We start from the raw sequence: 26,911 nt of genomic DNA, 5'->3' as shown, positions 1-26,911 counted from the left end.
CTGTGTTCTTCACAAGTACAACAGTGTCGCTCTTGGCATAATTTTACGATCATTTTTATTAAGACTGTCCTCTGCCTCCCCCCAACATAACACTTTATGGTATGTCCTACACACTACTGATCCGCCTCTTCACAGGTTCTGGCCAATCACAGAAAAACAGCGTGGCGAATAAAGAGAGATATTAAATCCACACTTTACATAAGAAGTAATCACTGTACAGTCATCGATCTTCCAGTCTGATAGCTTTTAAAGACATTTCACGGCTGCCATGTTGCCTTTAAGTACTGCAGGAAATACCAGTCCTACTGAAATTAGTAACCGTATACATTTATATAGTTTACCAAATAACTAATTTTCTAAATGAAATATTTATGCAAAACATAACCAAAAAATGCAAATAAAAAATATCTCTTCTGCTATTTACGTTTCTCAGAGACAAAGTTAACTAATGAGCTGCTGTTAATATGTAGAAAGGCTAAATGACCCAAGTTGAAACATAAAAAAAAAAGACAAAGTGGTCTCTTCTTAAAGTCCCCCCCCCCCCCCCCCCCACACACACACACACAAAAGACTACTGTTCAAAAGTTAAAATAATCAGGTTATCTATTTTTTCCAGTAATTTTGCACCGTAATTTTGTGGGTTACTGAATAAGAGGAAAACAAAAAGTAGAGCTGCCCGTTAATCATTCTGTTGACAACAAAGCCATGAAGCAGTCAAGTTTATGTTGTTGACTCCAATTTTATTAAGTAAAATACCTGAAAGTCACAGTGGGTAACACATTTGGCCACAATATTAGATAATTATTAAATACTTATATTAAATATTTATATACAGTTTTAATATTTAATATTCAACCATTTCACTTGATAGTGAAACAAATATGTATTTAATAGCTGTTTTAAGAGGAAATACCTGCAGAAGTAAAATTACTTTTGCTACTCATAACCTGGTAAAACTCCTGTATAAAATCAAAAGTGTAGGAGCCGTATGACCTAATATTTACTGAAGTAATCAAGTCCATTGAAAATCACCAAAAAAAAAAAAAAAAAAATCTAAGGTTTTCACATCCCAGCACCGAACATCAGTAATGAAAAATCATTCATGTATAAATATGAAGTTTAAGTCAACACTGTCGTGTTGCTGTAATGTAAAACGTTTGTTGTGATATGAGCCATGTTTTATCCTCCTACTATAAACCCACAGGAAACAATGTGTTTGTCTATAGAAGCATCTGATGGCATCAGAGGTCAGGGGTTCCAGCGCAGGTCACAGACCAACGCAATGTGGTCAGAAGGGTGAGCCACACTGGGCAGAGCTTCATATGTGGTGACTTCTTGGTGACTAGGCAACGGAATCATCTGCTCCACCTGCAAAAAAATAAACTAATAGTCAATCATCTTTAAGGCTTAATTGATGTGAGTTTGTTTGTTTTTTTATTCTTAGAAAAGCTGTTAAAAGCATAGTCTTTGGGCACCATGCAAGTTTTTTTTTTTTACAATGGAGTAAAGATTATTCCTGCAGAGCATTATCACTGCAGGTGATTAGCTGTTAAATTCATTGATAACGAACTTCCAATTGATGCCATCTTGATTTCCTGCATGGAAGGTTAAATGTCCTTTTAAGCCACAGTAATATCATATCAGTTGTAATCTCTATTAAAGGATAAAAACTTAACCCAGGAATTTATCTTAAAGAGATTTAGCCATTAAAGGATTTCCATCTGTCAGCTAAACTGGACTGCTGTTTAGATCTAATACAGTAGCAGAATTTTCATGGTAGTAGAAGTGATTACAGTCACTATACTATAAACCATCAAAGGCCAAGTTATGCTCTACCAGCTCCTTTCAAATAATAGCTGTAATACCACCAAAAATGATTAGAGACGAACCAAATGGCTACACTTCTTATGCAGGATATTTGGTACCTTCTGTTGTTGTAAAGGCCTTTTGTATTTAAGTAACACTTAAGACACTGAATTCCTGAGACGGGCCATTATTATTCATTCATTGGCTTGCATAAACACAGCAATTATAAAGTGAACTAATATTGGTTTGTTTTAATTGGATCAATAAATTGGCTTGAACTTGACATGACTTTTTGTGAATCGATACTATATAAATATAGCTTAATTTAACTGAACTGAATTAAGTGACAATATATTAATTATCAACAGGCTTCATAACAGTTTGATTACATTTAACTTATAACCATGTAAATAGTACCTGCATAATCTCAGGCTGTATAAAGATGTAGTCCAGGCAACCATGAAAACCTCCCACGTAGTTGGTGTAAGCTGGCTGACCGCAGGCGCTCAGCAGAGGGGAGAAGGTAGAAATCAGCTCCATGCTGCAGGACTCTTCTGGGCCTGAGCTACTCCAGTCTGCGTGGTGCAGAGGAACCCCCATCTCACTGAGCAGCTGGAACACACCTAGAAAAAGCAAAAGAGATCAACAAAGAATCACAAAGTTAATTCTGTTTTTACCGAACAAGGCGGAGATGTGCAGGTGGAAACTGAATTCACGCGACTTTAATCTGCAAAGTTTCCTTCTAATTAGTAAACCTTAGTTGAAGTTAATGCAGCTATTTTTATTAGCGTGCAGTTACCGGAGCCCGGGCTTGAGTTTAAGTCGCCACAAAACACCAGCGGGGCTCCAGGTGCGACTTCGCTGATCACGTGACTCAGGTGCTGCAGGACCACGCCCATCTGGACCAAGCGAACGTTTCCCCCTTCAAAGGAAATTTATTTGTGTTTGAGAAGTTTGGCCTTGCTTGCAGTTTCCAGTCAACTGTTTGATATAAAACAACCTCATTTACCCTTTGGGTGCCAGTAAAGGTGGGTATTTGCCACACAGACCTTCCTGCCTGGTTTATTGAGGTCTTCAAGCACAGTGACCTATGGATGAAAAACTCAATTATTTTAATTATCATGGAAATTTCTCACTTTTTTTTTTTTTTTTTTTTAAAGTTTTGACCACAAGCCTGAAGATGCTGCATGTCTTACCAAATCATACACAACCTGACGGTATGTAGTGAAAAGGTGAAGGGTGATACCTGCAGCGACGTTGACCGGTGCAGGACCTTGTCCTTCAGGGCGCTGTTAGCAGAAAGCTTCTCCAGAAGCTCAGAGTGGATGGGGTCAGAGGTCAAGGCCTCACTCAGCATGATGTCATGATTGCTAAGCAGCCGGAACTTTGACCTAAAAACACAAGAATAAATTAATTGAGAAAAAGACTGAACATTGGTACAAATAAATATGACTGCAGATGGTTGGACACCTAACCTGCGATAGAAAGTAGCCAATCCTTCATGCTGCTTCTCTTTGATCCTGAAAACACCATCCAGACCAAAAGCATCCAGAGCTGGAGTCAGACTGTCCACAAAAACCCCTAAAGTCCACAAAATATCAAGACAGTCACTGAACAAACTCATGATGGACATTCACAAAATTACACTACTTCACCAATGAAAACCTGCGAGTATGGACGGTGCTAAAGCCAAACGTTCATTATCAGGTGCAAATAATAAGCCCTTTGGTTTTGATTTTCCCAAATAAATTATTGGACAAATCACTTTAGAGTATTTAATTTCTTTCTTCAGTGAACTGTGAACCTGATGAAAAGATTTTTTTTACCAACTAAGTAAGACTGAGAGGTAAGAGAAATGAGACGAGTGGGAGTTCAAACAACCCATTTCAGGGGTCCGTCAAACTTCCTGAGACATACAGTGTAAAACAGTAGTGATGCAAGACAGAAAAAAACTCTGGCAAGGTGTAAAAATACATTACTAAGAACATGATCAGCACACTCCTACTAGGTCTTAACATTAATCTAAATATGACCCATTTGTGTTAAAGTAATCACAAATGTTGGTCACATCTGAGTGTTATAATAAGAATGAAGTTGTAAGTTATCAGAATATTGCTGTTCATATAAACAGACCCACTGAAAAAGTGTCAGAATTTGCTTTAATACATCTCATTCATAAAAGGAAAGGTGTCTCAAAACCTCGGTGGATGATGATGAATGAGGGGCAAATTCTAACTTTTAACTATAACTATGATTTTTTATAAATATCAGACTTCACTATACATATAAACGTACTGACATTTTCAGCCTATAACGACCACCCCATCTGTAGATAATCTGACATAATCAACAGCAGTCTTCTTTGTCTGTTAAGAGTGCTGAGTAATTACGTTGTTGCCCTTCAGATTACTGTCTTGAAATCAGAGATTTTTCAGGTGCAACAACATGAAGCATGTTGTTTTTCTGACTCCAACCCCCTGTTGATCAGCAACACGCCAATGATCTTCAGCTCGAGTTCACAAAAATATTCATTATGCTGATTTGACTTGCAGGAGAATTCTTAAAGGTCGACAGAATATGATTCTGTATTTAGCCTCAAACTCTTAAAACAACTTTGCATTTAGCTAATCCTTTCTACAGACAGCTTTATGTCTTTACGCTCAGCAAACTTTCAAGCCGTTTAGATTAAATTAGATATAGTTCATATCATTTCTCCAGATTGAGATTAATTTATGCAGCACCTTATTTACCTCATCTCATAAAAGAAAATGCTAAGTTAGCTTGCCCTAGCGCGCTATAGTAACTTCACTAAGTTCATATAAACTAGGAACAGAATGGTGTCAAACTACTATTGGCTGTTGGACTCTTATTATCCTCTAAGCTACAGCTGATCCTGAAATGTGTCAAAATACCATAATATACTCAACTAACTGATTTCCATCAGAAAGTTAAATGCTGACATTTTCATAAAGAAGAACTTTGTTTTTTGGTTTTTAAGTAAATAATTTTCTGTAGGTAAATCTGTAACTTCAGCAGTGATCACCTTTGTCTACCTCCTGCAGACAGATAATGTCTGCGTTGTATCCCACCAGCTCCTTCTTGATCAGGTTCTGTCTGTAGTCCAGCTGCAGGGCGTAGGGGGCACAATACGGGTACAGCACAGTCTTAGATAGGTCGGTCTGGGCATAGACATCTGCAAGGATGTTGTAGGACACCACCCTCACTGCCGGCCACTCTGCCTCTTTTACGGTGTAGGCATGACGGTTGTCAAACGTGCACACACCTGGGCCTGCCTCCACAGCTCCAACAGAGACAAGTTCTTTGGCAGGACCACAACGACTTCCCTCTCTGGGTGTGCAGATCAGTTTGAGTCTATAGCCGATGTCCTGATTGGAGGGGACATGGACTCTCTCACATCCGACTTGCACCCATTCACCATCCTGACCTGGAACTTCAGTTTTAGGACTGGGACAAAAAAGGAAGGGAATAATATAGGTCAACATCTATACCAACATATCTATCATATGTACCAATATCTTCTGTGCACTCAAAGGCAAGGCTGGAACAACTTACACTGACATCACACCAATATTTAATAACCAAAATCTATTCCTCCACTTTTTAGATTAAGTATTCTCCGTCATAAATTTAATGTCTTTCGGTCTTGGATTGTTGACGATGTAGAAGAAAGCTTTTACAGCCACTTAAAGCAAATTTTGTACAAATTTTCATTTTTTTAGCTTCTTGCTTGAGGCTGCATCACACTGTCAAACTTCCTTGTCAGTGTATTTACATGCATTGGAAAATCAAATCAAAAAATCTGATATGAGGATTTTTTTCTTCACAATTTTAAACGATTTTTTTTGTTAAAAAATTATATTTTTTTTCAAACAAATAAAATGAATGCACTCTAGAATTTTTGTCATTTTTATTGGGGTTTTTTTTATTTTATTGGTCGTCTTGGGCATTATAGCTGCAGAATGGTGGTCTGGCTACTGCCTTGTTCTTTCTTCATTGAAATGAAGAAAATAACGAGCAAAAAAAGTTTTGTACATTTTTTGTTTTTAATCTACAAAAATCAGCAATATTGAAGAATTGTGAGAATCGCAATTTAAATCGAATCAGCACCCAAAAAAATCGGAATCGAATCGGGACAACAGCATGTGGTCACAGCCCGAGTATTTACCTTGTTGCATCTGGTGAGTTTTCTCTGAACCAGGTAAACTCGGAGTCTTGGAGGTTCCCAAACTCTACCTCCAGCTTGGGGCAGACTGGAAACCCGGCCAGCAGGGACACTGGGAGTTCAGCAGTGGTGAAAGTGGGAGCGTTCCTCTCCACTTTGTATCCGACGTCTCCCACTTGCAGAACAGCTCCGTCCTGCCACGCTTCAGAGTTTGGCACATTGTCGGACACTTCGTCCCCAGCTACTAGCAGCCTCACCACGGTGGGCTCTGCAGCCTCGCACGGCTGCTGACTACGACTTTTCTTGGACTTTTTAGCCTTTCCTTGGCTCTTGACGATGGAGTTGGAGATTCGGGCCAGGACCTTTCCCAGCGCCTCGTCCTGGTCCCGAAGCATGTTTTTATGGCTGCCGTCCAGACAGAAGGATATGGTGAGCTTTGGCTCGCCGGGAACACACCTCACTACAGCCACCTGCATCCTTCTCAGGAGGCGACAGGTTCTGCTAAGAGCTCTCGATGAAGGAGATATAAAACAATGGGGAAGCAGTGCGAAAGCAGCAGATAACTTATTAAACATGAAGTCCCTATAGATAGTAAGAATTAAACTATAAAAAGTAGGATGACCTCCTCTTCTTCACGTGGGTCAATCCTGCAGATACACCGGTTAGCTAGATGCTAATCATTCAAAAGCTAACCCGTAAGAAAACACGTTTAAATGGCTAACTTAGTCCAGCCTATAGCGACTCAGTTAAGAAAACATTGCACACTAATCTACAGAGGACCTGATAAATACAGGACGTTTGTATTTACACTCATCAACAAGGTTGTGGGCACTTCCAGCCAGTTACAGCCTCGCGCTCTTCTTCTGGGTTTAATCATGCGATCATTGCATCGTCCCACAGACAAAGAGCACTCCAAGCGGACAAAGTTAAAATTACCTTTCTCACAATCCAAAACTGAACATGCACTTTATACTGTTGTTATGGGAACACCATAATAATAATTTGAACCCTAAAATAATAGAAAACTGACTATTTCATTTGATTACCAGAGAGAAGTAATTTCTTCTTTGTGTTGTAATTAAATTTTCTCTGTTTTTTGTTAAGGCAATCCTGGCATAGTCCAGAAGATGCAGAGCTTCAGGTTGTACTCTCACACAATGTTAACTGTATATCATTAAAGAAGAAATGTCTCCATTTTTCCTCAAAATAAGTACACACATTCTACTTTAAAGGCTCCAAATTAAGTTTTATTTTAGGTTCTGGTTAAGTTTGTTTTAAGATGATATCAGTATTGATGGATTAAGACTGCATTAAATATTCCTCTTCGTCCTCCATCATAGACATAGAAAGTAGATCTACCATATCAAAGGTAAATCTATAAAATTGCCAAGACAAAATTATAGTTGTACCCTGTAAAATGATTGTATCATTTTATTCACCCGCATTTTGTATTAGTGTTGTGGCTGTTGTGTAAACAGTTTATGAGCTACCAACAAGTATGAGCTGAATTGAATCAAGCAATCATTTCAACACTTAAATACTTGACAGAAAATTTTACAAGATATTCTTCAAGGAAAAAAGCCAAATGCTGAAGGGAAACAGTGTACTCCCTGTTTTCTTTGTTTTTTTATTTATTTATTTATTTTTGTTTGTTTGTTTTTATGCAATCAATTATTTACGTCATGAAATTAGTTGATTAATCAGTAAATAAAATACCTAATAATTAGAGTCCTACTCTTTGTTAGAACATCAAAATGTAGCTCACTCTATCAGATAAAAATAACCCTGATTTGACCAACATTCATTATTATACTTTAATGGTTTTTCAGTTTTTTTAGAAATTTGGTCTTCATTTAAATGATTTCTATAAAAAATGTTACGTTTTCCACCATAGTTAATACTTTTCCCCATTTTGTTGTTAGTCTTCAATAACTCTGTTTTACCAAGGGTTTAAGGGTGAGGGTTAATCTGGATCTCCATTTCTCTGAGTTTTAATAAGTTTATGGTGAATTCTGAATATTTCAATCTTAAAAATATTCAGACTTAAATGCATTAAAATGTATCCATTATTTATTATTTTGTTTATCTCTGTTGTCACTATGATAGACTGGTAACATGTCAAGGATAAACCCTGCCTCTCACCAATGACAGCGAGCTCCCACAACACCAAATGGGACGAAGCCTGCCCCAATGGGACATGGTGTGTCAGAGACGTGACTGACAAAGAAAATGTTTTGGGTTTTTTTTTAAAAAAGACAAAACCTTTTTTTTTCTTTTATATTTTTATTAAGTGTGTTATAAAGACAAATGCATAAATTCACTAATGAACAAGTTACAAAAGAGAATAAATATTATTTAGAAAAATTCATTCCTGAGCTGAAAGTATATCAGACCGGAAGTATAGTTTATTATCAAATCAGCTGTCTCTTCATGAAATATTTTTCGGCCTACATAACATTTTTCTCTGTGATGTTTTCATCACAGCAATGTTCAAGCTCGTCAGGACTGTGAGGGAAGTAAACATCAGCTTTGTGATCATCATCATGCTCGATGTGTTTCAGGTGGACAACCATGTGCAGGGCATAGGCCAAGACCAATAGCAGGATGAGGGATGTGATGAGACCCATCAGGATTGCTGGTGTCAAGATTGTGGTGCAGTCACTTGCAGGAGAAAATTTACCACTGGTCACGTTGAATGCTTGGATCTAATCAGTGCAGAAAAATATAAATAAAAACAGTTAAGTACACATTGTCATCCATATTTATACAATGGCATATTGAAAGAAAATCTCTGCAAAAGTAAAAATACAGATACCTGAAAGTCAATGAAGGTGATGGACCAGCGACGTGCCTTGTCAGTGCTGGGCAGCAGCAGACCACTGTATCGCTGCAGACTGCTGACATGGAGGCAGCGATAGGAAGAGGAAGCTGGAGCATACACATCGCTGGCATTGAAGGTAGCCTCTTCTGAGGTGTTGTAGTACAGAGAAACACTGTCCACTGAGAACCACCACCGACCTGAAGACTCGTAAAAGGTGTTGGATAGCTGTAGTCTGTGGCAAACGGGACAGAAGTTGACCATACATAAGAAACAGTCTTGTGATGATCATGTAGTTTTACAGCTTACCACGTGGGGTCAGTAATGATTTGTTGTTATGCCGCCATTGCTTATTTTAGATCCACGAGTTAGAACAGAAAATTATAAAGAGAATATTAAAGAAGCTGGGTAACAAATGAGTAAAGATACACAATAAGTGTTTTTGCTAAGTTAAACATTGATAAAGTTACAATCTAAATACATATATAAAACATGTTTCTATTCCAAAGGCTATGTTCCACTATAGTGCAAAATATCTAAACATAGCAGTGTTGATACTCTTTATAATCTCTTCAATCCTTTTTTTTTTTTTTTTTTTTATCTGAATGTGTCCCACAAACTTAATCTTGTTATTCTTTAGAATTTGATCCATTCATCCTCCATGAAAATGAAATGCTTAGAACAGCAGTGTGATTATTATTTATTTAAGCACATTAATATATGCAAAAAACCAAGATGTCATGCTGGGAAAGCAGATTAGAGTAATGGCAACTCTAATCTGCATCGTTTGTGGGTACATGACCACAGAAATATTAAGGAAAATATTATATCTCATAGAGAAAGATTTGAAAACATATCTGCACATAAGCAATTTCTTTTTGACTGAATGAGGCACTGAGCATGCACAGTGTGCCTGTCACCAACCTTAAAATGTTATCTGTTAGCTAAGAAACAGTGATGTTAGCTCCATGTTGCTTAGGAACATTACTAGCTGGCCTAGAAATACAAATTATGAATATTCATCCTATTGTCCAACCAACCAAAGAAAGCTTGTTGGTAGCTAACCATATGACGTTAATAATGAACAGTTAAAAGAATGCCCAGGTTTATAAACATGCCATATTAGTTACTTGTGACTCACAAAGCCATGTACATGTCCTATGGGTTGTTAAAGTTTACGTTTCATCTCAGTGATAAAGAACAAATGGAGCTGAGACTTTTGATTCTTGTGGCTAGCATACCAGAAGTTAAATGGATTTCTTGCTGTGATGCAGATGGTTTAACTGACCTCTCAGTTGTCTTGCTTGCTGACATTAAATCTCTTTAGTAAAAATAAAAATCCTTGTAGAGTTTCTCATCTGTAGTGCTATAGTATGATTAAGAATTATAAATAGTTTTCTCATATAACTTTTCCTTTTCATTACAGAAAGAGTAGAATATCTGAGTGCATTATTGACAGTTTGACTAACCTGATGGACAGGCCTCTCAGATCATCAACATCTCCAAAGCTCATGACCAGCCTGGAGAAGACAGAAACACATATTATAGAGGAAGTTTTACATTTTTATTACAATTCAGAGTTAAAATGAAGACCTGGTGGAGTTTATTATTACCCCAGTCTTTTTCAGAAAAAAATCTATGTAAACATCTATTCTTTTTCTCTTGCATTTACTTGATTATGACACAGGTAAGCTGTGTCCAAATATTTAGAAAGGTTTAAGCAGAGTTATTCAACTCTGTCCCACAAGGGCCACAGTCCTGCTGGTTTTCAATGTATCCCTGCTCCAACACACCTAACTCAAATTAATGGGTCATTGTGTAGAACTTCAAAGGCTGTTGGATCTATTTATTTGAGTCAGGTGAGATGAATCAGTGACACATAGAAACCCTGCAGAACTACAACCCTTGTTGGACAGAGCTTTGCTCTAGAGGGTTGTAGTGTGTAGTTAAGATACATAAATATGTGAATGTAGGCAACACACATGGCTTTGTCGTAGCGACACACAGACTGGCTGATGTCGACCGGTTTTTGAGGAGAAAAGGCTCGCTCTGTCAGATCCAGCTGCTTCTGCTTCTCATAACGGAGAGACAGTTTTCTGGCCTGGAACAGTACACAGGGCTCCCCATTGGACAATACCTGGTGGGTGAAGACAAGAGGTTTCAGAAATCAACATATTTACGGGCTAGTATTTCACATGAACCTCGTGGAATGATTACTTAATTTGCATGTTTGTACAGTCAATGCCAGTGTTTGCCAGTGAAGAGTAAACCACCTTAAGAGGGGGGAAAGGAACTGCAAGTCCTGATGTTTGAAGTAACCTCCTCTGTGATACATGTGGAGACTGAGAAGGAGACTGGACACAAGAAGAAACGTAGAGAAGGAAACTGGCAAAGATTGATCATATAAAACAAAATCATATATTTTTTAATTCTGAAATTTAAGATAGGCAATATATCAGTCATGCCAGGTTCATAATTGTTTTGGCTTCACTGTTGGAGGAATGTAGTGAAACACATCTATATTTAAGCAGTGGTCACACATCACCACACTTTAGATGTTCTCTTCCCATTTACATTTATTTTGAAATATTTGGAATAATTGGAACTAGATATTGACACTTGTCAGCAATGAATGACTTGAGATACATTCACCTTTAAGTATTTTTTCCATGCAACTTACCTGTTGCTCCTCTGTGAATACAATGTGTCCCTCCTTTTGCATCCTTCCATTGCTCTCTTCACCTAAAACAGGAGGGGTTATATTGTTTTATGAAATAACTAATGTAACATATAGGACCTTAAGGTTAACCTATAACTGTATTTCTGTTTTTACAGAGTATCATATGAGGATTATTTATCATTTCGGTAACACTTTACAATAATCCATCCATCCATCCATCCATCCATCCATCCATCCAGATCTTACCTTGACCTATAGAAGCAGCAGCACTGTAAGAGGAGAGAGAATTATTATTGTGCTTCAGTTCTTACAAAAACACATTTTTGTACTTATATGTAATCACTTTTATTTTTGCTTTTTTTCCCCACTTGTGTTCAACATGTAATAAGTGCCATATAAATAATCTTCATTCTCTTACTTCCTTGAGTTTTTAGTACTTCACAATTTTCATTTCATGTCTGTTTAATAAAAAATATATAAAAATAATGTCATAAAAAATATGACATTATTTTATAAGATTATCTGATGAGTCAGATATGGATTGGAAAGTGAATTTTCACAAATGTGTATATATATATATATATATATATATATATATATATATATACACATTTGTGAAAATTCACTTTCCAATATATATATTGGAAAGTGAATGTATATATATATATATATATATATATATATATATATATATATATATATATATATATATATATATATATATACATATATATATATATATATATATATATATATACATATATATATATATATATATATATATATATATATATATATATATATACATATATATATATATATATATATATATATATATATATATACATATATATATATATATATATATATATATATATATATATATATATATATATATATGTATATATATACATATATATACACATTTGTGAAAATTCACTTTCCAATCCATATCTGACTCATCAGATAATCTTATAAAATAATGTCAGTGTTACACAAACACTAACAGACACAATCGACAATAATTTTTTATTTTAGAAAAAGAAATAATAAGTAGGAATGTGTTTAAAAGAGCACTATTGTTTCTTCAGTAACCAAAAGCAGTAACCTCACATCAGTTCATGTGTATTTAAGCAGTTATTAACTACACATAAGTGAATCAATATTAAATAGTTACAGCATTAACTTCTGGACGATAAATTGTTAACAATACCAACAGAGGGGAGGAAAGGGAATGATTCAGTAAAGTTGGATCTTGTACTGTATCTTTGAGGCGCAGCAACCCAGCTGGTGACCTGGAGGATTAGTGTTTAAAGTAACACTTGTGATTAGTCTGTCACACAGTTGTGTTGTTGTTGAATGAACTGTCTCTGACCCACATTGCATCCGAATACATAACAGAAAATAATGGCTCAACATTTTTAACAACAATAAGCTGATCACCAAATACTTTTTTAATTTCCTTACCCATCCTCTCTCCCTTTTTTTATTCTTTATTTTCTACATGCAGGCTCTGTCACTCTGGAGACACGAGTTGAGCTAAAAGAAAAGCTTTTGCATGTTTCAACATCCTCTTTGTGATGTTTTTTTTTGTGTGTGTGTGTGTAAGATACTATCTATTAATAAGTTATTGGGCAATAACTGCTGGTCTGCTTAGCATAGATCAGATTTGAGCAACAGTGCTGGAACACCAAGTAATTACTGCAGCTTTAAAAATTTCAAGTTGTTTTTGTTTGTTTGTTTGTTTTGTTTTCTTGATGTTTCTGCCTGAAGCTTCTCTGACAAGAGTAGATTAGGTCAATGACCTGGACTCAATGGAGAGCTGAGAAGATCTCAAGGTGCCACCTTTGAGAAAGATATAACCACCTGCTTTCCCACCTGTTAACCACTGAATCGCCTCAATGTCGATGGTGCAGCTTTATGCAGGGAAAAGGATAATGAGCGCTGAAGACAACAAATAAAAAAATAGATAACTGCCATGCAGGATCTCTTTTATTTATCTATATTTTGAGGCAAAACACTGATGATCGAATGTTTATCTTCTGCACTGTACTGTAGCAAGAATAGTTTATCAAAGGGCTGCAAAACTCCTGTTTCTCTGTTCGCTTCATTCCAGGTGCAGAACTCTGTTTAACCATGGTAGTGGCTGAGCTTTTGGAGATAATCTGCAGTTGGCTCTACTTAACTGTGTTGGTAAATTGTCAGCTCACACAAAGAACATAAAAAAATTACATTTGAAATTACTAAGAGCATTTGAAACTTACAAATAGCCCTTTTAACACCAGCAGAGCTCCATGCTGGCAGTGGTTCCCTAACCAAATTTTGAACCAGCCATCACATTCAGACGAAAACCAAGTTGGTTCTTAACTGGAACCAAACATGAGTGGAAACTGTTCACTAAATTTGACTTTTTTTTTTAACTTCACCTGAATATCCTGACAGGCTATCAACGTTCACTTGAGTGCTGTATGGAGAAATATATGAAATGAGTAATATGAAAAAACAAAAAAAACAAAAAAAAAAGGAAAAATGGACCGAATAATCAAGAAGAAAGTGAAGAAGGAATACCACAACAGTAAACAAAAAAAAACAATGGGATAACAGTGAAGCTAAATGGAGTGTTGGTACATCAGTAAGAGTAAGTTATGAACATTTGTAAAATGAAAAAACTACAAAAGGAGGTTTGTTTTTTTAAAATAAGTGAGAGCAAAAACACAGTTAAAAAAACATATTGAGAAATCTCATTTCCGAACATTTCCACAAACACATAGAAAAGGAAATGAATAACGGTGTTGAGGGTTTAATGAATATTAAAATTATAGGGTTGCACACAGTGATGGTTTGCAAGTAGGTCGCTGGTTTGAGCCTCAGCTGGGGGTGGGGTTCAAAAACTAGCTTCACTGTGTGGAGTTTGCATGTTTTCCCCTGTGTATGAATGGATTCTCTCTAAGTACTCTGGCTTCCTCCCACCATCCAAAGACATTCATGTAATTCAATTCAATTCAATTCAATTCAATTCAATTCAATTCAATTCAATTCAATTCAATTCAATTCAATTCAATTCAATTCAATTCAATTCATTCATTCATTCATTCATTTTCCGAACCCCTTATTCCAATTCAGGGTCGCGGGGAAGCTGGAGCCTATCCCAGCCGGCTTTGGGCGACAGGCAGGGTACACCCTGGACAGCTCGCCAGTCCATCGCAGGGCCAATTCAATTCAATTCAATTCAATTCAATTCAATCTATTTATTGTCCTCAATGGGAAACTTGATTTAAAGAGAGGTTGTTCAAAAATCACACAATAAATCCAGTCACTCACAACAACCATAATTTAAACAATTTAAAAAACCACATGAACGAATTGTAAAAGTAAATAACTAAAAACAAAGGGTTAGGTTAGGTTAGGTTATTGATCACTCTAAACTGTCCTAGGATGAATGTGAGTGTGAATGCTTGTTAGTCAGCTTTGCAGGACCTGACGCCTATCCCAGCAATCAGCAGGCAAGAGGCAGGGTACACCCTGGACAGGTCACCAGTCCATCACAGGGCTACCAAACACATAGTTAAATTTTAGGTTTAGTAGGTAAATAGACTGAGAATTTGAGTCAAGTATCTGAAAAATAATTTGATGTTTAGTACTGTGTGAAAAATGAAGTATTGTTATTGCTAATAATGCCTGTTGTCAATCAAACCAAAAGCAGAGCAGCTTTCTGGTCATTGACAATTTGCTTCTGATCATGTCTGTTGATGTTTAACATTGAATTTTGGGTCAGATTATGGTTTTGGTGGTACTTTACTCATCTTGTTACAGGAGGATTGTTGCAGGAATCCCAAGAATGTCTAGCAATCAAAGCCACAAAATTCCCCCATTGCCTTTGAAATGACTGTCAGTGTGTGAATGTTATTTGTGCTTGCCATTATTTTTTCCATTTTATGTTCAACAAAGAAGTTTGTTTTGAATCCTATCCACCTCTCCGTTTAAAAAGAAGAAAATTATCTATTCTAGTCAGGGGTGGGGGGCTGCTGGCCCGTGCAGCCTGTAAAAAAAGTTGTCTGATGGAGAATAATCTAATCAATATGAGCTAAAAGCACACAGCATCTCTGTTTGGGGTCTCTCAGTGAACCTAAAGTAAAAAAGCGTTTAATCTGTGCAAACAAATGCACTATGCATTAGTCATAAAAAAAAGCAGACAATAGAGCGGTCAAATCCCCCCTGATGAACAAATCCCTACAGTCAAAACAAGGTTTAGCTTCTCTTGTGCACTGGGTCAGAGCAGTGGGCTGAATGTGGGATTGCAGTGATTATATAATCGCACAATCATGATTGCCTACAGATTATAAGGAGGATGGGATGGCTCTCAACCAAAAGGAGATTTGACTGCTTCTTAATCCTTAAAATAACATCCCACAAACATCTGCCCATGTACACATGCAGCAGACACATGGCAAAAATAATCACCATATTGAACTTTGTCGACTTTTACTACCTGGAAGCGAAACACCAACCTCCAGTGCCAGCATTTTATTTATTTGAGAAAGTTTATTTGTGAAAAATAATTTATTACCTAAAAAAAACATTAAGTTTTGTTAAAAATGACTCACAAGCATAGTTGTCTAATTTCTTTAAGTAGATTGTTCCAGCGTCAGTGGTATTTACACTTGAGCCTCATGCTCCCCTTTTACATTAACCTTAATCAATAATTAAGAACAAATCTCTAGTTTCATTTGGTGTTGTAAGAAGTTGCAATGTCATAAAACTGAATTATATTAATCATTAAAAACCAATTGGTGGGATGCAGAAAAGTGATGCAAATATTACCATCATGTGAATTTGTGTATTAGGTTTGTGTCATTGTAATTCTTGGTGCAGCAGGAAGGATGACCTATATGCAGATAAACCAGGCAGGAAGATGCTGGGTTTTAAAATGCAGCAATAGTCTTATAGACTAGTTGGTAGAAAGCAAACAGGCAGCTCACGGGCAATGGGAACACAGAGGATTACAGGGAGAAGAAAAAGGATCAAACGTGTGTGAGGGAGGTGATGAAATGACAGCTATGATGGAAATTTAATTTAAAACAGGATCATCTCATTAACACGTAGTTTATGCTTGTTGGCATGCAGACAATTATATCTAACTTTTGCTATCACTATTTTGCAGATGTAGTGACTCGCATGCCTGCACCCAGGTGTCCAGACAGCACCTGCCTAAGACAAGCACAGAAGAAGTCTCCCCCCCTGAGGTGTAACATTGTTTAGTCTTTCTCATGCTCTCTGGCTAAAAAGAGTAGACACATCTTCCACACTCTCAGTTCATGTAATACTGTGCCATCTCTCCTTTTATATACAATTTTCACTGAGTTATCTATGTCATCTTCACAGTCATAACCAAATATTAATAGACACTCTGACCTTTAAACATTTTTGAACAATCAGCAAAGATGTAGTTTCACTTTTTTAAATGCAAGTAATAAATATTAATCAGGAAAAGGCTGGAAAAGAGAACTAAATGTTGTCATGTGACTGTTTCTTCTGTGTTTATTGTAATTGAGAATTAGCAAGTTAAAGGAAAGCATGGAGGTTCAGTTGATATTTATATGACCTCAAAGACTTTTTAATAAAACTGCTTAGAGCAGGGGTGACCAACTCTGGTCCTCAGACCTGCAGTCCTGCAAATGTTGGGAGTTTCTCTGCTGACACATCTGACTCAAATCAATGGGTAATTACCAGACACTGCCTGTCTGTTAATTAAATCTGATCTGTGTCAGGTGTGTTGGAGCAGGAAAACTCCGACAGTTGCAGGACTGCAGGGCTTGAGGGCCGGTGTTGGCCATCCCTTGCATCTAGGGCAAAAAGAAACCAGGACCCATGTTTGACCATAAAATACCCTCTGGAAGATTCCTTTTAGATTTTTAAGACGATGACTTATGGTGGAATTATTAGCATGACATATTTAAACAAGCTTGAATAATTTCAGAAACAAACTCATCAGACTCATGACATATGGATGGGAAAAGTGCACATTTTATATTTAAAAGAAAACACCTACGCAACTACGACACGCAGAGTTGGATTGAAATAAAAAAGAGAAAAAAAAGAAGCAGATGAAAAAGGATGGCTTCATTGGAGGTGCATTTAGAATATAATTATTCTAACTGCACCCCAAATTTCTTAATGGAGGAGCAAGAGGATCGAGATGAAAGCTTTCCCCACCACCAAACATTAAACCCCATCACAAATCCCTAACCCTTAAAAGAGGAGTATAGACAGGATGAGCCAAATCTTTTAAAACTAGATATTTTGCAAGAAGAATTGACAAAAGATCCTCTCAACATATCCAGCCTTATTATTTCTAAACCCTGAAGGATGAAAATATTACTTTAAAAAAAAATCCAGCAGTGTTTTAAATCTCGCAGAGGGATTGTGTTTAGCTTTAAGTGTGTGAACAGTGCAGTCATCATTTGCATGACTAGTCTATCTTCTCATATTGTGAACATCAGACAACTCCTAACGATTAGATGGACTGAAACACTGAAGAATAAAACACTCAAAAGGTAATGGGGTGACATTTCATGACTGCACTGTTATAATTTAGAGTTCATGTATTTTAATTTTAATCAAGCATTGATAGAGTAATCATTTTAAGATGCTCTTAATATAGAACATGTTGAATTGTGAATTGTACTTGCTTTGTTCTAACTGAGCAGATACACAAAGGTTTGATGGTTAACTATGATAAAGTCAGGCTGTATTAACAACCGTTACAAATAAAGTTTTAAAAATAAAAACCCATCTCAGCAACTACCAGGCAAGAGGTAAGGTACACCCTGGACAAGTTGGCAGTCCGATGCAGGACAAACACAGAGAAGCAAAAAACCACTCAAGCTCATAGAATAGCATTCATGTGTTTAGATTGTGGGAGGAAGCTGGAGTACAAAATGTTACAGTATGTGAACATTTTAAAGCTTAGTCTATCGAATGTCCCACGGTATGTACTGTGATTTCCATCTCTAGTTGTTACAGCAGTTTCTGAGCAAGTAAAAGTAATCTGACTGGGTTTCCAAATTCATAAAAAGCATCAACATCTTTAAACCAGCATTACTTAGGTTTTATTATGCACATTTCTGGAGCCATTGTTGGCCAGCAGCATCCTAAGGCAGAGAGACCGCACTTCACTAATTTAGCTTTTTTGCTTTACGGCAATAAATTTATTTATTTATGTATTTATGTATTTTAAATGTAATTATGTGTTATTTAACAATTAGATATGAGCTGAAAGCAGTGGTTACCAGACGTAAACCAATTGATATGCTGATTTTGCCTTTTTTCCATAATCCACATCATCTGAGCACAATAAGCCAATTCACACACAAGTACACATGTGGGTGGTACTGTGTGGTTGCTGTGAAAACATAAACAGTAAAAGAAGTGTGAAACATGTGGGAGACGTGCCCATCATGTCAATCAAAGTGCCATGCTGTCGGTGTTGCAGATGAAAGTAAATAGATCAACTGATGACCTTCAGCTGAAAGTGTTGGTGAAAGCACTGGAAAAGATTGAGTATTTGTCAATCCTGTATTGTTTGTGTGTCATTCATAAAACTGTCAATACATGCATGTTTGCTAAATATGGAGAGAAATGTCAAATGCATTATATCACATTTATACTATTGAAGATCAGCAGCAGCTGCTAAAAGCAGGAAAAAGTGGATGTTTCTCACAGTTTATTAACTTAATTTTTGTCTAATTTCATCAAATGACCGCTTAGCTTTATTATTATTATTTAAAAATGTATAGGAATAAATATATATATATATATATATATATATATATATATATATATATATATATATATATATATATATATATATATATTTTTTTTTTTTTTTTTTTTTTTTTTTTTAAAAATCTATTTTGAAAAGTGAAGCAAAAAATCCCAATATTGAAATTTTTTATTACATTTTCCCACTCCTTATGTATATATATATATATATATATACATATATATATATATATACATACATATATATATATATATATATATATATATATATATATATATACATATATATATATATATATATATATATATATATATATATATATATATATATATATATATATATATATATATATATATATATATATATATATATACATAAGGAGTGGGAAAATGTAATAAAAAATTTCAATATTGGGATTTTTTGCTTCACTTTTCAAAATAGATTTTTTTTTTTTTTTTAAAAAAAAAAAAAAAAAATATATATATATATATATATGTATATATATATATATATATATATATATATATATATATATATATATATATATATATATATATATATATATATATATATATATATATATTTATTCCTATACATTTTTAATGGAGTATATATGTATATATATATATATATATATATATGGAGTGGGAAAAGTGTGGGAAAATCTAATAAAAAAATCGAATATTGGGATTTTTTGCTTCACAGTACATATATAGATGTAGATATAGATATAGATATAGATATAGTGTGTGTGTGTGTGTATGTCTGTGTGTGGGGGAGGTTATATGTGCATGTGAATGTACACTACAAGTCAAAATTTTTGACACAGTTTCCCATTGAGTATAATGAAAACCTTTGACTGGTACTGTATATGTATATACATATATTTTCTTTTATTAATTCAATCAAAATATAGGTTATAACAAACAAAAGTTTGCTTATGCAATGCCAAAATAGTCAAATTACAGCTTTTAATTTAAAAAAAATCTGTATCATATGTGGACTACTGGCTGCTCTGATTTCTAAAGACTGGCTCAACAATATAAAAACATATATCCATCCAGTAATAGTTTGCCAAAGGAGTAATTAAAGGAAAGAAGAATTAAATAATCTTACAAGGTAAAGAAAAAATGCTGACACATTAAATCTTGCATCTTGATTAATGTATTTGAACTCGGTCTTTTCAGAAAAATCTGCTGAAACTGATTCTTTGGTAATCAATAATCAAGTGATTGTTGAAAATATTTAAGGTCATTGCATGTAATTATGAACACAAGATTGACAATCATGGGGATGTTGATTACTTTTTAGATTACCATGCTCATTATTACATTACTTTTGATTTCACAACAAACTAACTGTCTGGTAATGGTCAATTATTTCAGGTAAATTCAGTTTTTCCTCCTACAAGTAGAGATAAAAGGAGAGGTAGCATAACACAACTCAGACAGGATAACTGATAACTTTTTTTGCACCTGCTGGATGTAGATGTAGATGTTTTGTCACAGTGATTAAGATCTATGTTCTAGGATCAGATGTTCCAGCTTGTTGCTCTCTCCCCAAATCAGATCAATAAGTTTGTTAGAGTTATAAATTTAGATGTAAAGAACAATCAGTGAATATTTACTTGTATTTGGACCATAGATGCACAATAAGTTAAGTAGAAAATGAACAAGTCAAGAGTCAGAGATTAGAGAGTTAGGACAGGTGAGCGACAACACTGATCATGAAGGCAAAACTCCCTCTGTGTGTTGCTGTTGTGTCTTTGTACATACCTGTTAGCAAGCTGGAAACAGGCAGATGACTGCAGATGGAGGAAGAGAATACAGAAGCATTTCCATGTAGAAGCCATTGCTCTAGTGACCACAGTGTGATACCAGCCCACACTCCCTCTCCATCGCTGCCTTTCATAATCTACTTAAATCAGCCCACTGTCTATAAACCCAATTGATGGACTCAGGGTTCAGCCAATCTGAAAAGAGTGGGGATGAAGGGACAGAGGAAGCCCCACCCATTGCTTAAGCACTTGTATCCACATTTTATCACATTAATGAAAAATGATTTAAATGACTTAAGATTCAGTGTAACAAGACTGTTAAATAAATTGCTCATCTGCATGTGTATCTGACATGCATTTAGTCTGGTGGAAGTATTCAGGCTTGTACTGATTCATCAAAAGCTTTTCTCATACTCAAAATATATACATGCAACCAACATATTTGAGGTACTGATGTCAGTTATGCATTATATCATTGCTCAGTAAACCTCTGAGTTAAATCTGGCACTCCAGGAAAAATCAACCTCTGCAAATACTTGATTTCATAAGTTGATTTCACTGGATTAATTGCTATATGTCCACAGATTTGCATTGGTCAAATGTAAAAATGGATCTCTATTTTTGGAATTCAGTAAGATAGAAGCACCATAATCAGATATAAGATCAGTCAAAATTAAATCTCATAATAATAATGATAGAAATAAAGAAAATACATTTGTTTGGGTTTTTTTAAAAATGAGATTTGGAATAACAAAGGCAGAAAAGGCCATCTCTGAAACATCTTCCGTCTGTTGCATAAACAGGTCTATATATAAGACACAGTTGAGACATCCTCATCATATATTTATTAATAATGGTTTATTCATACTTGACAGAATATTAGCAAAGATAGACAACTGTAATATTTTTCAGCAACTCCTCTGAATTTTTTAGGTCTCTTAGGCTCAACAATATCATTTAAACTTACATGAAATAGGTCTAATTTCCATGTGTATTATATATATTTTCACCAGATCTTTATCTCATAGAATCTGAGGTCCAGTTATAGTTTAATAAATGTAAGACTGCGCAAGAGACAAGTTCACTTTTACAGATTTACAGTACTCTAGGTATCTTGGTTAAAATTCTTGATAGTATTTCCCCTTTTATGAAAAGCACTGAATAGTTTATAATACATAAACAATGCAGATTTTAATATTGTCAAAACATTAAGTACTTGTCATACAAGTGGGAAAAAAAATGTTTGTTTGTTTTGTTTTTTTTTAAAAATAAAAGTTGCAAACCATTCAGAATAATATGGGCCAGAATAATAATAAGAAATCAAATGGATGAAACTTCAAATACGTTTATCTGCATCATACATATTTCCATCCCTATGATTATCACCTACTTCAGGACATTTTAATTATTTGCTGTTCATTAACAATAATCAATATGGGTAGGCTCTATAAAGTGTTGTAATATTTTTTATTTATTTGTTTATAAGATTCTACCATAGACTGTATATAAAAGTAATGTGTAATTTTGGACAGGCACTCTTCTTAGCCATTACGGTTTGGGTCCTGAGACTAGACTTTGCCGCGGTGCATTCTGGTTCCTTCCTTTCCATCCCAGGCTCGCTTCTGCAATCATGGGTATGTCTAAATCTTCACCTATAATGCCTTAGCATTCAGTCAGTTGCGATTATTTTTTGTATCGATGTTGTATGTTAATATGTTGTAAAGTGATATATATGTGTTTCAGTCGGTAAAATGGCTTTGAATTGAAGAATTAGTCGTTCGTTCACTTCTTTCCCTCCGCAACGTGGATCGGCCATAATGTCTGGACTGCTAGCGGCGTGTTGTCGGTGCCAGATGAGCGCAACATACCGCTTCAGGAAATGCTTAAATATCTCCTTCTTTACTTTAATCCTTTGTACTGGTTTAATAAGAACCCACTTTATTTTAAGTGATTATAATGTTTTTGTTGTGCTTGAATATGTGTTTGTAGACAGGCCTGGTTAGTTCCTCTCGCTAGTCTCGTTGAGGTTTGCTTAAATTTATGTTTTTAGTTGAAAAATGTCATAAAATCGTTTGCAGATTGTTTCACTTTTCAAATGTACCTTTTGAGGTTTAATAGTCTGTTACCTCGTCCGGCTTCCACTTGCTGTTGAAGTTAATCGGTCAGCAGCTAAATAAGAGTCTGGATCAATAGACTTGTGTGGCGTTTCAGCTTTTTCTCTGTAAAGATGTTTTATATACTCAAAGTGGTTTGTTAATGTTTTACTTAATTTTCAGTTGTATTGCCAAATGCTAAAAATATTTCAAGATTTTAGCCCAGATTTACAGTTGCAGGTCTCATAAGCGCTCAAAGATTTCCAGTTTGAGATAAAGACAAGAACTTTTTTTTTAATAGCATTTTTGAATGGATTTTTATGTGTAGAAAGCAGAACATGGTAGCAAAATTACTGTGTTGGCAGATGGAGCTTCCATCTTTCCAGTATTTTGTGACCAGTGGTTAGGTCTGTCAGTGGTGTTTGTATATGAGGATAAGTAGAAAAGTGCTAAGCGATATAGAGACATATGTATAAGTATTATTCACACACTATGGCCCATATCTCTAGAGTTATTTACCAGGTAGGTTGATGGGAGTTTTTAACAAGTTCAAGATTGTTAAAAATCTGTGCCAAGTGAATGCTGAAAGTAGTTTATATCGTTGTGCGTAACTAAAGGAGTGACAGAGTTGGTTGTTTGGTGTCTATAAAGTGTTTTGTGTTTTTTTTGACACAGCTATAAAATATCAGTGAAATTCAACTTAAAACATAAAATAACTAAAGATCATAAAATGTCGCCAACTTATATCTCCTGTTTGTCTTTTTCATTTAGGAAAGTGTCGTGGTCTGCGTACTGCTAGGAAGCTCCGTAATCACCGGCGTGAGCAGAAATGGCACGATAAACAGTACAAGAAGGCCCATCTGGGCACAGCCCTGAAGGCTAACCCCTTCGGAGGAGCCTCTCACGCCAAGGGGATTGTCCTTGAGAAAGTGTAAGTAAAATGAAACATGTAACACACAGGCTGGAAGCAGATCATATTTAAATCTTGATGTTGACTTCGAAGAGAAAACGTCTTGACTTGTGTTCAAGTTGGAAACTTTTTAACCAGAGATCATGAAACTGGATAAATGAGTTTATTTTTATGTTAATGATGGTGCAGGGAAATGTATGGAGTCACTGTGGAACTGTCATATAAGTATTTAATAGAGCTTTAATACCTTCAAGTTCTCAGTTTCTAATTTTATTGACATCACAAGCATCAAACTCTGATCATCAAGTATCCTGCAGTATTTTTTTTTGTTTCCCTGCTCCAACACACCTGATTGAAATTATGGGCCATTTGAAGAAGTTGATAAGGCACCCCTGCTACTCTTTCGCAGCTAGATATGTGTGTATTTGATTATAATGAGCTCCCTGATGAGGCGTAGTAGGTTTTAAACATTACATTATGCTGCCCATCTCCTTACAGAGCTGCTGACATGGAAAGAAAAATGTGTAGTGAATGAAAATTGGATTGGGCTGCTTTTAAAGTTGCATGTGTTCCCTTTTGCAGTGGCGTAGAGGCCAAGCAGCCCAACTCTGCCATCAGGAAGTGCGTAAGAGTTCAGCTCATCAAGAACGGCAAGAAGATCACTGCCTTCGTCCCCAACGACGGTTGTCTTAACTTCATTGAGGTAAACAGGAGTTTACTTTTCCTTTAAAGAGTATGTTGCAGGTTAAACCCCCACCCCCCAATCAGTTGGTAGAAAAATATTGTTGGAATAAATGTTGAATAAAAATATAAACTATTTAGGCTTTTGGAGTAGTCAGGATTTTACTGTTACATCTAAAATTATAAGACAGGAATGATGAAGGAAAAGGTAGATGGTGTTGTGCCAAAAAAAAACACCCCTGCCATGAAAAGCATCCATTTGCAAGAAGCAGCAGTAACAGCATCTCACTTGTAGATGACATGTATTTGTTCTTTTTAAACCTACAACAAGCTTTGTAAATGTAGATTGTCTGTTTGTTATCCAGCTTCACAGCTCAACAGACGTCTGAATATCAGGTCTCAAACCTATACACGAACCAACTGTTTGAGAAAATATTAAATCTGTGTTTGGTACTTTGGAGTTACTGCAAATGCTTTATTAAATTGATATTTTTCTTGACTTAATTTAGCCATGCTAACTCCAAGACAAGTGAAATTATAGTCAAAATGACTTCTCTCCCTGATCTCCTGGCCATATAGGAAAACGACGAGGTTCTGGTGGCCGGATTCGGACGCAAAGGTCATGCCGTTGGTGACATTCCTGGAGTTCGTTTCAAGGTGGTCAAAGTGGCCAACGTGTCCCTGCTGGCACTCTACAAAGGCAAGAAGGAGAGACCCAGATCATAAATTGCCAATGCAGAAAATAAAATAAACATGTTTTCAGTGTCCGCTTGTCTCCTTTTGTCTTTAGTGAGACATAAGCTCTCAAACATTTTCTGGTTCTCTTGAAAGAGGTGTTTATTAACGTACTTGCCTTATACTTGTTCAGTGGCCCTTTGGATTACAGTGATCCTATGTCCAGTTGTGATTTCAACCTTTAGCATCAGGGCGCTGCTGAAGAGTTGATCCATCTTTTAGGTTTGCACTGATTTCACCACTACAAATACATTAACTGGATAAAATTCACTTGTTTCAATATTTTAGATAAACTGTTTACAGACCCACTGAACTGCTCGGTTGTTCGGTTGCTTCTCGTCAATTACTAGAAGACCAGCTTTTTCAGTTTATGAAAAAAGTTATTGAAAAAGTTTCCCAAAGCAAGTTCATAAATCTATTATGTATTTGGTACAAGTCCTTAAGTTGGCAAGGTGTTGGGGGGTGTATTTAATGTGCAGTTATTGTTAGTGTAACGGTTGTGATTTTATAAATGGCTTATATTTTTGTTAGGGTTGGTAAAATATAAAATTATTTGGCTTCAAGTAAGTGAAATGTATTCAAATTGGCGCAGACAATGGACGGTCCAGCAGTAGGTGCTAATACATGGTTGTTTAAAGCCCCTGCTGCTTCAGAGTGATTTCTTTTATTGTAGTCATTTAACAATATTCTCAAATTTCTGATAAAATTCTTTGGAAACTGAATCAAGCTTCCCTGAACACTCCTGAATCGCTTAACTTTGGGAGGCAAACCTCACAGCGTCTTTTTCACTTGTCACAAATACTAAAACAGTTCTACTTCACTCCAAGGCTAAGTTGTAATTAATTGCTCATTAACTCAGAACCAACCCTCATAATCTTACAGATAATTTTTTAAAACTATTGAAAAGTAATTTCTCAGTTGATTACCTCTTATCAGTGACAGCTGTGTCAGAATTAAATGATTACTTGTTCAGACTGATTTACTACATTAGGTGATTTAATTAACATTTTTTATTAATAATGACCTAAATGCCAAAGAAATTATATAAACACGATGATCTTTATTCTTATCCCATTGGTTTAGAATATTTACACCATGGTAAAATTATGATAAAATACTGTTCAGTAATCAATGAGTCCAGATGTTTGCACCTATTTAAATGCATTTAAAAAAAAGAGGTTGTTGGTTGCCAGGTTGGTGGCTTGATGATAAAAATATTTACAAATTGGTTTAATCTGGATTATTTTGTCCTCCACATCTACATGAAACATTCTACATTTTGCACTGCTCACTGTTTGTGGATCAACTTTGAAACTTTTCCAACGATGTTTTAACACCCAGATGTAAATAATCCCATATTAGCTGATATGTAAATAATGAGCCAGTGACAGGTTAAAAAAAAAATCTTTCTGCTTGTAAGCTTTTCTACTCAGACCTAATACATA

At 35.5% G+C, this 26,911-nt stretch overlaps 2 protein-coding genes across 2 annotated transcripts; one reads left to right on the top strand and one right to left on the bottom strand.

The window, feature by feature from the left end:
- Positions 1 to 738: 738 nt before the first annotated feature.
- On the bottom strand, positions 739 to 6,801 carry pde12 (phosphodiesterase 12). Its single transcript, XM_079242358.1, has 8 exons — positions 5,993 to 6,801; positions 4,850 to 5,271; positions 3,282 to 3,387; positions 3,053 to 3,197; positions 2,816 to 2,894; positions 2,606 to 2,728; positions 2,224 to 2,429; positions 739 to 1,368 (listed from the first exon to the last, which is right to left on the bottom strand). Exons 1-8 carry the CDS (start codon positions 6,562 to 6,564, stop codon positions 1,249 to 1,251), a joined length of 1,773 nt encoding a protein of 590 aa, XP_079098484.1. The 5' UTR covers positions 6,565 to 6,801; the 3' UTR covers positions 739 to 1,248.
- A 15,814-nt stretch (positions 6,802 to 22,615) lies between these two features.
- Positions 22,616 to 25,498, top strand: rps23 (ribosomal protein S23). The gene is made up of 4 exons (XM_079242373.1): positions 22,616 to 22,681; positions 23,912 to 24,071; positions 24,633 to 24,753; positions 25,311 to 25,498. The coding sequence occupies exons 1-4, from the start codon at positions 22,678 to 22,680 to the stop codon at positions 25,455 to 25,457; spliced, it is 432 nt and encodes a 143-aa protein (XP_079098499.1). The 5' UTR covers positions 22,616 to 22,677; the 3' UTR covers positions 25,458 to 25,498.
- The last annotated feature ends 1,413 nt before the right edge of the window (positions 25,499 to 26,911 follow it).

Source organism: Telmatherina bonti, assembly GCF_933228915.1.
Source record: "Telmatherina bonti genome assembly, chromosome: 6".
Taxonomy (NCBI): Eukaryota; Metazoa; Chordata; class Actinopteri; order Atheriniformes; family Telmatherinidae; genus Telmatherina; species Telmatherina bonti.
Note: the sequence above shows the minus strand (reverse complement) of the source record. Positions and strands in the feature narration are given on the sequence as shown.